This window comes from Phalangium opilio, unplaced genomic scaffold (genome assembly GCF_054372755.1).
Source record: "Phalangium opilio isolate 3A_F unplaced genomic scaffold, DU_Popi_V2 ptg000079l_1, whole genome shotgun sequence".
In the NCBI taxonomy this organism is placed as follows: Eukaryota; Metazoa; Arthropoda; class Arachnida; order Opiliones; family Phalangiidae; genus Phalangium; species Phalangium opilio.
Window position 1 is genome coordinate 4,485,005 of NW_028324187.1, and position 13,281 is coordinate 4,498,285.

The 13,281-nt window shown below is 35.9% G+C and overlaps 2 protein-coding genes across 3 annotated transcripts in view; one reads left to right on the forward strand and one right to left on the reverse strand.

Moving 5' to 3' along the window:
• The window catches only part of LOC149654294 (uncharacterized), a 56,075-nt gene extending 53,734 nt beyond the window's left edge, over window positions 1-2,341 (forward strand). For both annotated transcript variants that reach the window (XM_089845744.1, XM_089845743.1), the window contains exon 4: window positions 54-2,341. In XM_089845744.1, the coding sequence (XP_089701870.1) occupies window positions 54-395 (342 nt within the window). In that variant the 3' untranslated portion in view covers window positions 396-2,341. The remainder of the gene's footprint in view (window positions 1-53) is intronic.
• Window positions 2,342-8,123: 5,782 nt separating this feature from the next.
• Window positions 8,124-9,892, reverse strand: LOC149654296 (glutamate receptor ionotropic, kainate 5-like). Its single transcript, XM_089845248.1, has 7 exons — window positions 9,311-9,892; window positions 9,171-9,236; window positions 9,009-9,112; window positions 8,773-8,863; window positions 8,539-8,703; window positions 8,337-8,472; window positions 8,124-8,230 (listed from the first exon to the last, which is right to left on the reverse strand). Exons 2-7 carry the CDS (start codon window positions 9,213-9,215, stop codon window positions 8,124-8,126), a joined length of 648 nt encoding a protein of 215 aa, XP_089701374.1. The 5' UTR covers window positions 9,216-9,236; window positions 9,311-9,892.
• Window positions 9,893-13,281: the final 3,389 nt, after the last annotated feature.

Sequence of the window (13,281 nt, forward strand, 5' to 3'; positions counted from 1 at the left end):
AATTAGGCAGGGTTTTGATGTTTTCTTGTTTATTTTTTCTTTGAAATATACAGCGTGAGGAAGCTTTGCGCAAGTCTTTCGAGTTGCTTCAGTATTTTGCGGTTGGCATCGAAGAGATTCTATTGGACGCCACTTTACACGACAGCTCCTTCCGGGACAAGTTCAAGGGCATTGAGAACTACTTGTCCCAGTTATTGTGCGACGTCCAAATGGGCATGTACGTTCTAGGGGTCCCTCGCAACCCTGATGTATTACGCGATGTCATGTCTCAGGAATACCGTGACATGCCGGATAAAACGGCACGTTTGGTTCGAGATTATCTCATTTTGAGAGACTACGGAAAAACCGTTAACTATATCGCGGAGCTGTTCGCCTACCTCAAAACCAAGCTATAATGTGGTTGGTACATTCACTTTTAAAACGAGCGAATCAAGTTGGAGAAAACCTCAAACGTAACTTCCTGGTCAAGACAATATGAATCTCATAAAGAAAAAAAAAAATCCTAAAAATTGCCAAAACTAGTTTATCTCTATATTTCCTCTTATCTCCAAATGGTACTTGTAGAGAACTTTTGTGAAAATATTGGATAGTCTTATTATATAATCGCTAGATCGCGTCAACGGTTATTTGCGACCGAACTTCGTAAAACGCGCGAACTGAACTGATCCGAACTACTCATTGCGTAGTTGTAAAGTGACTTGTAGACTAAACATTGCGGAGAAATAGGAAAAATTGTTATTTTAATGAAAAAAATGTCGACTCGCGGTCTATTTAAAAAACAAGGCAAGATTATTCCTAATTATTTATTTTTTGAGTTTATAGTGTTTTTATTATAATTTTTTACTCGTGAATTTGTACGTACATAAATTATTCAAAACCCCCCTTTCCCTTCCCGCGTTTTCATTTTTAATCCCAATATCCTTAATTTATTTTTTAACTCATTAAAATATTATCGCATTCACTATTTTTTAAGAAAACACCAAAACAAACAGACAAACAAACCGTTACTGTAAATTAAAATTTTTGTAGATACGTGAAAAATTTAATATTGGCCTATTTAAATATATATCTCTGAAAATTTTCAAACCTCCCCCCGGCCCTATCAAATTAAAAGTTCAATTAAAATTAAATTAAAAAACCGCAATAAGATTTTCAAATTCGTGGTTACAAAAATTTTTGTGAACATTAATAATTAAATATATTTAAAATGAAAGAAATTCAACCAAAGATTTAATGCCTGTATATTTAGTATATAGGATTTCTATTTTAGACGTACTCTTAGTATATTTACATATATACTTACTAACATAAATTCTGCCGTGAAAAAAATCGTGTTATATTAAAAAAAAAATAACAATAATTATTATGATGATATTCTTCAAGAAAATTTAATTATAAATATATATATATAAAAAAATATTAAACAGTTCTATTTTCGTAAAAATTGCACAAATAAATTATTGAAGCCGCTTTTTAAAAGTTTAAATTAAATTAGGCTGTCAATTAATTAATTAAACACCCCATGTAATTTTAGTTTTTGTTTTGGACAACGAATTTTAAAGTTAAGATACAAGTGGTATTGTCCTTCCTTCTAAACTGTGATCTTGTACTGACTTAAATGATTAGTCTAATTAATTTTAATTCTTCCCATCCTGCACTAATATATTTAAATCATAAAAAACTTATCTAATTTCACCTCAAATGTTTCACATTAAGATGAAACAATTGATGGAAAATTAAAATAATTAAGCATTTTTATTACTTGGTAAAATTATTTTTAATCATTTCAAACAGAACTTTAATTTAAAATTTAAAATCTTACGAAGGCAATGTCACTTTTGGTACATTGATGGTCCATAGATGGTGCTTAAAAGGTTTAAAATTAATATAACCACTAGTACTTAACTTAAAGTTGGTTAATATTACTTAAGTCTTTCCTCGTGACTAGAGCTCTCTAGCATTCACCATGTTTACTAACTAATTAATTAGTTAATTATTCTAAAGTTAGACATTTTAACTTAACGGAGAAGACGCTGGCCGTAGTCCCCAATGTCTCATATATATTTTTCGCGCTCCCTTGCCCCGCCCCTTATACATGTTTTAATTTATTTTCACTTCCCATTTCACTCACACCCACACACTAAAATGTTTTTAGAATCAAAGAAAAAGAATCAAATTGTTATATTTGCATAATGTTTTCATCCATATAATGTTGCCGGTATTTGATATGCAGAACGTGTTCTGTTTAAAAAAAATGATAAATTTGTTGTTCCATGACTGAGGTATGTCCTAGGCCTATACCTGTTATTTCCGAATAATAAAATAATGATTTTTGTATTTATATCTGTGATTGATTGATTTTATTTTAATTTTAATTTATATGGTATTCCAATGAATAATTACTGATACCAAAAGTTCATATATAAAACAAAAGTGTACTTCGCTCGCAATTCCTAGAATTGGCTGTGGACGACAAGTAAAATGAGAAGCAAACGACTCTAGTCTCAAGCTCTTCGTGAATTAACCAATGAGAGAAGAGCAGTTTTGGGGTCAAAGGTTTATAGAAAACAGTACTTAGGGTGGCGATCCAAACGTTTATAGATAGTTTTCACACATGGAGGAGTCATACCATTTACACCAGGAGGCCGGGCTATCTGGCGGACAAAAACTCGTCTGCTTTTGTCCTCCAGATAGCCCGGGTTCCTGGTGTAAATGGTATGAATCCTCCATGTGTGAAAATCTATTCTTGGCACTAGAGCTTGTATCCCATACGCAGAGGGGGTCGACACATTCTGAGAGGCAAAAGGGGAGTTTCTCATACTACATGGCACGAGCATTTTTCAATGAAGTATACTTTTGATTTTTATCTTTAAACTTTTGTTGATGCCTATCTTACCATGTTGACTACTTGTAATTGTTACGGTAAGTCTAGACAATTTAGTATTTACTTCAAGCTAGGTTAATTCATATTTACATAAATACGCAAATATCCTTGGGGTCGTGATTATAACTTGGGTAACGCTTTTCGGACGGACTCTTTGAAACTTAACTTTATTCAAGAAAGAGGGAATTTTTCCTGAGAGTTTTCTATATCTTTCCGTCAGATTATGTAGGTCTATATTTTAGTGGATTTTAACTACTTATTAAGTATACACTTGAGAAAATTACAAAAGCGTCCTTAAGAGAGGAAATAAATAAAAAAATCCCTCGGTTTCGGGACGGTGTTTTACCCATTGCATGGCCCATAAGCCATGGAAATAAGATTTAACAAGTCGGTTAGTGAATTTCGTATTATTTTACCAAACAATATCTGCTACATAACAAAGATTATTATTGGAATTTTTGTGATGGAATAACATCAAATAAATGTTGAAATACATAGACCTCCTCGAGTTTGGGAAAATTCTGCATGAAAAATACCTCGAGAGACAGTTGAAGCAACATAACCTATAAGGCGTCTCCCCGTGCGTTTCTTTGTTCAATGTTGAAATGGTCCATACAAGAAGTTAATTGCTTTTAATGCATAGACCTAATCCAAAAAAAATTAAAATGGATTTTAGATGAAATGAAAATAAAAAATGATGAAAAAACGTTGCATTAAAACTCTTGTAAGTTAACGATATATTATATCGATAAAAAGCGTTCTCCCTGCAAGCCTTGAGGCCTTTTTGTTTTGTAAGACTAAAAAGGTAAAGGCATCTATGTATGTATGATCCATTATATAATATCGACGTCAAACATAGAATGATTATTTTTTATTTTAGGTTTTGTACTCAATTAAATTCAGTGACACCATTTTTAGGAGAACGGCGGTGAGCTTAACTACTAGTTGGTAATATCGAATTATTTTCGGCGATCGCGTCATACAATCACGTGATGTGCCTCTTATATGTAGGAAAGTAAGTAATGATAGCAGTGGAAAACCCAGATACCTGTTCCGTTTATCTTTCAAATGTGATATAAAATCGAGTAACCTTTAATTAAAAGTTTTATCCGAGGTGTTCAGAAAAAAAAACTCGAAGCAAAAGATTGTTTCATAACATCATTTAGCCGCTTTTCATGATGTTGCGGTTGGTTTTAACCTTGATATGAGGCTCAAGATCTAGAGAATTTTGCGTCATTGTTAAAGAAAGCCTTCCTGTTTAGTGAATTTAAGATGGATTGAATAATTACTTAATTTTGACACCAAATGATTGTTAGTACTGGGGAAAGTGGCGCTAGTTACGTTAACAAACAAGCTGGTGCACGACCCTAACTTGTGTGCTTGGCATCTCTTTTTAAGGGGATACAGTAAAAAATCAGTCACTTGAGCCAAAATAACAATCTTATGCAAATGCGCAAAAACTCTTAAAACATAAATCTAAAAAAATCTATAGGATAAGTAAGGTATAAAATTATTTTAAATGACAGTTAAGTGTATTGGTTAATTTAGAAAAGTTGCAAGTGGGACATTCCTCGTGTCATTAGCAAAGATATTGCTAATTTGATACTAACCCCAAACCGGAAGTCATCCTACGTTATACCTTCATCTAAACACGTGAAAGACACTCCTCTTGTTTACTTATTTGTTGAATGGTTGCTCCTACTAACGATATATATCGAAACAGACAAACAATTAGGCTAGTCACGATAGACACCCAAAGTCCTTCGTTATTACGTAAATAACTTCATTAAAGGTTCGCGTCTTTCCTCCTCCTTCCCCCCATCTTCTCTCCCTGAAAACCTAGAGAAACCTCACAGCTCGTTTTGCACTTTATATCGTTAGATCACCTTTATGGCCTGCAGGGATGAAACCATCAATCGGCATAGCCCTGAAACGAAGCCGAGTAATACGTCTTAAACTTGCGGGCAGCGGCTAACAAGATGTGATAGCCCCGAGATAAATATAATAAAAAAGTAAAAGAAAAAAAAAGAAATGATCAGCATAGAGGAGATGGATCAAGTTAAATTGAAGTACTGCAACGGACCTACACGATGTGCCTGAACACGTTTTAAGATTCATTCCCGGGACTAAAACTAGCACCTCACGGGCATGTGAAAAACAAAACGGGTCATTGTACAATGGTTTTACCTTTACCATTATGGGTAGATAAGTTAAAATTGACAAAGGTAACCGTCTGATCCAGGATAGGATACAAAGTATGGCAGTCGTTCCCAAAATGTTACAGCGCAGGCGCGTTAACGAGGCGAAGAGGAGGTCGATCCTTGAGTTAAATCACAATCAAGATAGGAAACTCCCAATTAAGAGTAAGACAACACCGGTTTGAGGTTGAGCAAGAACCCATATACGATCCGAGAACGTTTAAATTCAGATTATAACGACACAGCTGCAGGTAAGTATGAGATCATGGAAATCTAAGATGCATCTAGCTATTCGTTCTTTGTTTCAGAGAGTAGTCATACCGCGATGACTTGTTTATTATTTTTGGCAGTTACATCTACACTTACATGTACTATTGCGATATTTTCACTAGTAGACGAAAAAGTAGACGAGACTCAAAAAAGAGTGGAAAGAAACCCGAAGTACCCCGAGAAATTATTTTCGTTTGAAAATAAGGGGCTACCGCTCTATAGTTTGGCGCGCGTCTTATTCTCATGTTGGGTGTATGTATTGGTAAGAAAAGAATGTCGAAATCCGTCCGTTCCCTTATTTCCCCAAAACGGGGTGCCGACGTAGCGGAATGCGTTAATTACAGAGCATCGGCCCGGGGATGGGATCGAAACGAAGTCTGCGGCGGTGGTCGGACCGCCGGGCAAAGCGGCCCAACATGAAAGGGGCCAACTCAATCTCATCATAATATAGCCCGTGTAATCCGCGGCCATCGTCTACCCACCATTTTCTTATCAAATGAACGCCGGGCCTATATACCTAGCCAAACAAGAGGTTGGCCCTGGCTCTGGCGTGTTTTTATATACCTACATTTACCCAAAAGTATAGCTAGTTAGTTCGCTAGTTCATTTATTTCATGCCGATGGATACGTTGACGGGTAGCATTTTGGGGCTAAATCGTTAGCAATATAATTGGGAAGGCATGAACAACTTGGAAACTCGTACGAATAATTTATACGATAAATGCGGGTTTTCGCACGGCACTAAGAATTTTTGGGCGAAAGTGTATGAATTTTTGGAAAATCAATTCAATAGCGATGTAGGCCTACTGGTATTTGACTTGTTTCTGTGTAAAAGTTTTAATAATTTTACAAAATTTGTTTTATGAAGAGTTTAAAAACTGTGATTGTTTACATTGAAACAAAGCAATTTATCATTATGTATACAAATCTTCTACAAACTGAAGTTACTGTTACCAAAAGCGCATAGAAAACCAGAAAGTGAAGAACGAGAAGCCTAAACCGCAACGTGAAAAATGAGTTCCCCCATAGTCGATTCAAGATTTCCGTCCCCCTTACAGAGCGACGGGAAGAGTTGGTCTTATGCCGCGGCGGAGAGTTACTTTCGCGTAGTTTTACACAAGGTACATGCGTAAGTTGGCTCGAAAATATAGTTCACCTATTTCTTTATTTTCATGTCGTCTGCTATAGTTTAATTCCAAGGCTTAATATAATCTAGTCACTTAGGTAGTCGGGAATCGACACATTTGTCAAAATGTCAGATTTGAATTTAGCAAACATTTTAGAAAGCTACGAAAAGGATCACTTTTTCCTGATTGATAAAGACGGAAAATGAAAAAACAATATCAAAATTCAACTTAACGAAACTTGAAAATTCCACGACGATTGAACCGAAAGAGCGCTAAAGAACAACCGTTGAGCCTAGTTAAGCAGCCGATTTCTCAATAGTATTCCCGAATCCCCACCATCCCCAGGAGCCGCTACCATCGCGAACCAGGGTGAGAAATAAGGAAAATTTTTAAACTGGTCATTTGACCAGTAGAGCCCAAGGGTTTTAATTAAAAAACTGGTCAATGACCACTTAATATTTCTATATACTGTCAGAGCTGCACTGAAATGGCTCTAGGGATGGTTTTATTATACTGTTTATTTGTTTTATAAGCATTAATTTCTATAACCTTCTTCTGGGAATTATTTTTTACTAAAGAAGGGGAATTTAAAAAGTGGTCACGGTGACCACTGGACCCCCAGGCATTTAATAAATAAACTGGTCAAAGCAATTTTTAAACTGGTCATTTGCCCAGTGCCACCGCCTTATTTCTCACCCTGTCGCGAACTACTTTCCGCTTGTCACGTGACATTAACGATGACCTAATATATCTCTGATTCGATTGGTAGTTGAAAACGAGGCTCACCAACCACCCATTTCTGTCCCCCCTTGCTTCTCATTTTACACGAATACCGTTGCTAAAGGCTGGAAAGGTTTAATGTTCTTCACTTTCTGATCTATGCGCTTTTGCTGTTACTTCAACCCTTGTGATTCTTCGCAGGTTACTTTGCTGTACTTGTTCTTCTCTTTGAATGGTATATTTTCTCGAGTATCAATAAAAGAAAAGATATTTCATTTGAAATCAAATACCAGATGAAAACAGTCTTCAAATCGAGCATATTTATGAACACTACATCATCGGTTTTGCTGCCAAGTGATAATTCTCTTTCGTATTTTAACTTCTCTATGAATTCCCATTTGATAAAGAATCCGTACGACTCGATGCTTCTCAACCTATAACATAACGTGTAAGAAAACATAAGCCTTGTTAACTTACATACAGTTCGTCACAACTTACACTTTGTCGAAATCCTCATTGAAACTAAAGTTTTTCGCGTAAACCATTGCTCTGTACTGAATAGTTAAAGGCTCTTGCGGTATAAGTAATCTACTCAGTGGTAAACCGTGGTCATTTGAAAGCTTGATAAGAAATGGGAGGTTAATAACAAAAGCGTGTTTGGATTTGAGAACGGCGTCGAACGCGTTTGGAAATGATTTCTCACAATCTTTGCCACAGTTTTGTAAGTAAGTCCCTATGAACCGGACTTCTTCACTAGAGGAATCCTGCATAGTCAATATGCAATAATTAAAATTAATGCACTGAACGAGTTGATGTAAATACTCTAACCAAACCTTGAGAATATCCTGATAAATCTTCTTCCCTGGAAGGGTTACCAAACCTAAGCCTTTTTGACGAATCGCCATGGACAAACTACGGACAGTGTTAACTGGTGTAGCTGCTGTCTTGGAGTTTACAGATGACGCCAGCATAGAACCGTACAGTTTCGTGAAGCATCCAACTGATATTATAAACGTGATTATGGCAGTAACCTGAAAATTTCTGAAGTTCGATATGTTTTTGAGAGTAGAAGCTGAAAGAATTTCAAAGTATATATCTTTATTGTAAGTTTTAGTAGAATTAATCTGAACTCATTACTTATGTTCATAACGAGCTTGAGTATCATCCAGACAGATAATGATTTGGCGAACATTGGACATCTTCTAAGGTACCATTCGATTGTTTGTAGGAAAAGGAGAAAGAATACAACGGAAAATGCCAGCAAGTGCCAAACCTGAAGAAAGTAACACATGTTTTTACTGTTTTGATAAACCTAATAATAATAATATATCTTGTTTACCCGTTTTTTGAAAGGTCTGCCCATAAAGTCTTCCATTTTGTAACCTTCAATTCCGTCCTTATTAGTAATGTACAGTAACGAGTCGTAATTAGTAATCCAAGCCATGGTAGCATCTTTCTTACGGTCTTCTGTAGCGAACATGGGTGTTACTGTGAAATCAGCTTCCTGCATAGTATATTAATGTGTTAAAAGAAAATTGACAAATGAACATCAAATATGTAAACGTGTTATTACTCCTCTAACTAGCATTCCAATCAGTCCAGTCCAAGTTTTGTTCTTCAGCTTTCGACCATAATCCTTATCATTGGGAACAACCAAGTTGTATCTAGACATATGACGAGAAATATTATTAGGTTAATGGAATGAATTTGCCTTAAAACTCCCAAATATCAAAAGAAAAATCATGAATGTCAAGAAATAAATTATTTTAAATTATATATGAAACTGAAAGGCATTCGTAGGTAACTCACTTGAATCCAAGTATTAGTGAAAGCATTTCTAGTACGTTGAACTGAAGACTTGGTCCACCTACTAGACGACCGTCATCCATTTTTTGGACAACAAAAAAGGAGTCCTACCATTACGTATTATTAGTTAATTTTTCAACACTTCTTAATATCACGAAATCTTACATTCAGAGTTCCTACTGTAAAGGTGTAGTTATCCAGTGAAGGCATTTATGCAGAGCGGAGTTACCACTGTTAAAGAAAGATTTACACTACATTGAGTTTGCTATGCAGTAGGACGACGGTACAATCACATTTTCACTTACTGAAAACACGCACGTATATTTTACACAGCTTTCATATCGATTTGATAATGGCACTACATGCTAAAGAGGTTGTATTCTCGAAATGTTGTTTCTCCTAAGTAATGTCATAGATTAATTTTCTTTATGCTATACTTATGAATGACATAACATATTTTATAGCATGCTTTCACGATACAGGGTGCTACAACTTATCTTTGTAATGTATTCCCTTCCAAGAGTCCCGAAAGAGTTGTTATAGAAACAATCATGGCTTTCATGAAATAATCATTATTTTATGTGTTTTTTTGGAATAAAAATGGAAAACGTCTGGCATGATTCTAAAATAATGTTCTTTGTTGATGCTGGTCGATAAATGAGTGTGGAAATCCCTGTATTTTTGGATGATTGCTTTCTAATGTCGTTGAATTCCATCAAGCCTTATTTCAATCGATCCTTTAAAAATGTACTCTATAGGAAATCTGCCAATATGCCACATATTCCCATCAGAGGAAAAAAAGCTTTAGGAGGCAATTTTCTAACGATTTTCTATTTGTTACAATCTTTTGTGTGCTAATTCCACTGCAACATTTTTATTGTCAAATGGAGCCGAAAATGAAATTTCATTTTGCCAAATACATTTAGGCCTAATACTCTACTACTAATAAGGAGACATCTAATGGCTTGGATTTAAAGATTAAATGCTTGCAGAAAGCAGTAGTTTAATGGACTTAAACTGAGGTTGTAATTTGCGCTAACCAAACACCACACCACACCACGTTGTTTTTCGCTAAATTTAACAAAATTTTCAAAGGAATAAGTACAATTGTGTCCATGTGAATGTTTTTATTTTCATCAGTTCGTCAGAGATATATGAGAATGTGATGAGTTTAGTATGGGGGCAATGTTCCCTTGGATGCGAGAATAAGAAAAGAACACCGACGTAGAGATAAGGATAAGTGTAGAAAAGGAAACAGCGTGGAATGTTGACTTGACGAGCGGAAGCATTTTCTCCAAAACCGCCCCCTAGCGGGCTTAGCCAGTAACCACCCACGGTTATCCAATAAGGATCTTTGCCGAATTTTTCTTCCAACGTTCGACACACCTCTTCATTGTTACCTGAAACTATGAGAAAATAACTTAAGGACTGAGTACAGAATGTGCTTTTCTATGGCACGACCTTTTGAGATGGAGTAGAAATGATGATGGGCGACCTGCGGCAATAAAACTTTCCCAGTGTACCTTGCGCACGCTCCCTTCCTTCGGTAGGCGATTGTTAAGTGCTACCAAGTAGCGCTATTGTATTTATATGAGAACTAGCTTCTACTTTTAAGACACAGGGGGCGTCTTTTACGTTTCCGTACTTCGTTGCCGTCCATACGTTATAGGTATGGGAATTACCACTCCATCCCCCTGTGCTTCAAGTTTTGATCGCCTACTCCATGAAAGAGCGTTGGTTTAACAAGTTACTTGCCTTAAATATAATTTGGAAAATGTGGTCTGATGAATATAAAGCTATATTTTAAGGAATGTAAGCTTCCATCAAGGCATGAGTTCGTGATAATCTACTGACATGAAAATACACCTCCCTATAGTTACTCATTCCAAAAGGTGGACGAGCTGTTTATAACAATCCGATATGGCGATAATTTAGGACGTTTACTTTAAAAAACTGTACTTTTTTTCGAAAATTGTAGACCACTATAACTGTGGCCGTTATCCGAGGATAGTCATCAAGTTGTGGACCCCTACAGGTTAGGAGTGGAAAGATCTCGTTATCATTCCTCAGTATTTTACGTCCTAAGCCAATTATACGGAGCGGGAATAGACCTTGTAAAAAAGGAGGTATGCGAGGCGGCGAACTTGTTTAACTCTATCAGATCTATCAGTTAGGTTGTCAGTTTATCCGGGGAATGTTCGAAAGAATGCTCTTTCATGTTCGCGATCGTGTTTCTAGCGGAAGAGGACGCTAGCTCTCTGTCTTCAAGATGTCTGTAATCATGTATCTTTACAGTTCAACTCAGGTATTACTTTAGATTATTTACAAGGGTTAAGATGTTGTAGTATTTAATTATCTAATTTAAATACATGGTTTTAACAAATCAATTTAAAGTAAGGGTGACATGCTTTTGACAAAGGCCTAAAATGAAGATTTTTAGCTGACTGTTTCCCGCCATTTTGACCTGAAATCTTAGAGCTCTCATTAGATCATATAGACCTACTTTCTTCGTTCTAATAAGTGGCTAGTTCCTCCACTCATTAAAGAGCTTTCAGTTGGAGGAGCAGCTGAGTCTCTTGACATAATTTACGCTGGACACCATATTGGTGGGTTTAAAGCATAAATAAAGCTGAGACCACCCAATATGGCTACCAGAACAGCGGTAAGACTTGGGATTATGTGACGTACTACTATCCCATCTGAAAGCTCTCTATAAGGGTTCAAGTCGTTTGCGAACCCCCTTTGCATACCCTCCCCGCTATCCAAGCTGCTTATTATTTCGCGTAAAATCCGCAGCATCCGGCGATGGCGCCAGCTTCACATGCATTGTATAAATTTTAAAAATTTCGGATTAATTTATTTCTGAAACAACACTATATTTATATAATTATAGAAAAAAAATTAAATCGGGGGAATTAACCTAACTGTAGATGTTCTTTAACTACTCGTCCACCAGCTCTGAGCACCCCCTGTCGGGACTCAAATGAAGCTCTGTTTTAGACGCCGTAGACGGGGTTTGACCTACCTTTACTGTTATTATTAATTTTTTAAGCATTTTTTATATAACATGACTAAAGTCTTCCTCGTTTTGACTGCCAATATATAGCTTCTAGGATTATTTAAAACTATAATATATAAACTTTAATTTCAAAAATTTTGCCGTTTGAGGAACTGCCTTTGGGGATATATTTAGAGGATTTTTTTGTGTTAAACTTTAAGTGTCTTTATTCGAGTACTAAAATACCCCGGAAATTATTTAAATTAGTCTATTACAGACTGCCAGAGGTTTGATATCATGTTGAAATTAGCGCGTCAAAACTGTGTATGTGTGTGTGATGATACGGCCAGACAATTTTTTATAACTAGTGTTTCTAATGTCTTCCGTTATAGTCTACATCAAACATTTCAGCTGTTACTTTCCTCACACTCTTTAAGGGGACATGAAAGGTTAAAAGAAGTTTATTAGCATTAGAATGATAATGTAATATGTCATAAAGGAATATTTCGGGCTAGAATTTATCTGTTTTAATCGAAAGAGCGTAAAAAATAACTTAAATATCAATTGAAACCATGTTTCTATCTACAATATTCAAGATAATACGAGTGAATTTAGTTCCCGTAATGGCGCGTAATGGACACTACTCGTTAGGCTTTCCCGCGAAGCACTCACTGGGAGTATTCCTATTGGATGAATCCATCAGGTGGTACTACTACTAAGTAAGCGTCCATTAGGGCTACTCCCAGTGAATGCTTCACGGGAAAGCCTAACTCGTAGTCTCTATTACGGAAGCTTAATTGCTTGTATATTTTTTAATATTGTCGATAGAAACCTGGTTCCAATTGATATATTCATTATTTTAAAAGCGCTTTAGATAAAAAAATAAAAATTATGCCCATGTCTCGAAGTTCCATCCTCATACAGTGGGAAAAGAAGAATTCCATGTGTCGCTTCTATTCTTACCTAATATTGTTTATATAACTCTGTTAAATATATTCTTTGAAAGGCCAAATCCTTCTCCAAGGCGAAATACGCGAGGGCGACATATTTCAACTTCCGTTCTGTGATCGGTTTTTCCTGGTAATTCTGTCTTATCGTCTTAAGAACGAATTAAATCTTCTCTTTAGAGGTATGATGTCAGCATTATGTCGCGTATTGATTGATTAGTAATTCAAAAGTTACAGGATGTGGTTAGTGACAAAGCACAATTCAAAGTTCGTTAGGCCTAGTTTGTTTTTTAACTTTGAGCTCTCTTCGTAACAAACAATCAAACCAATT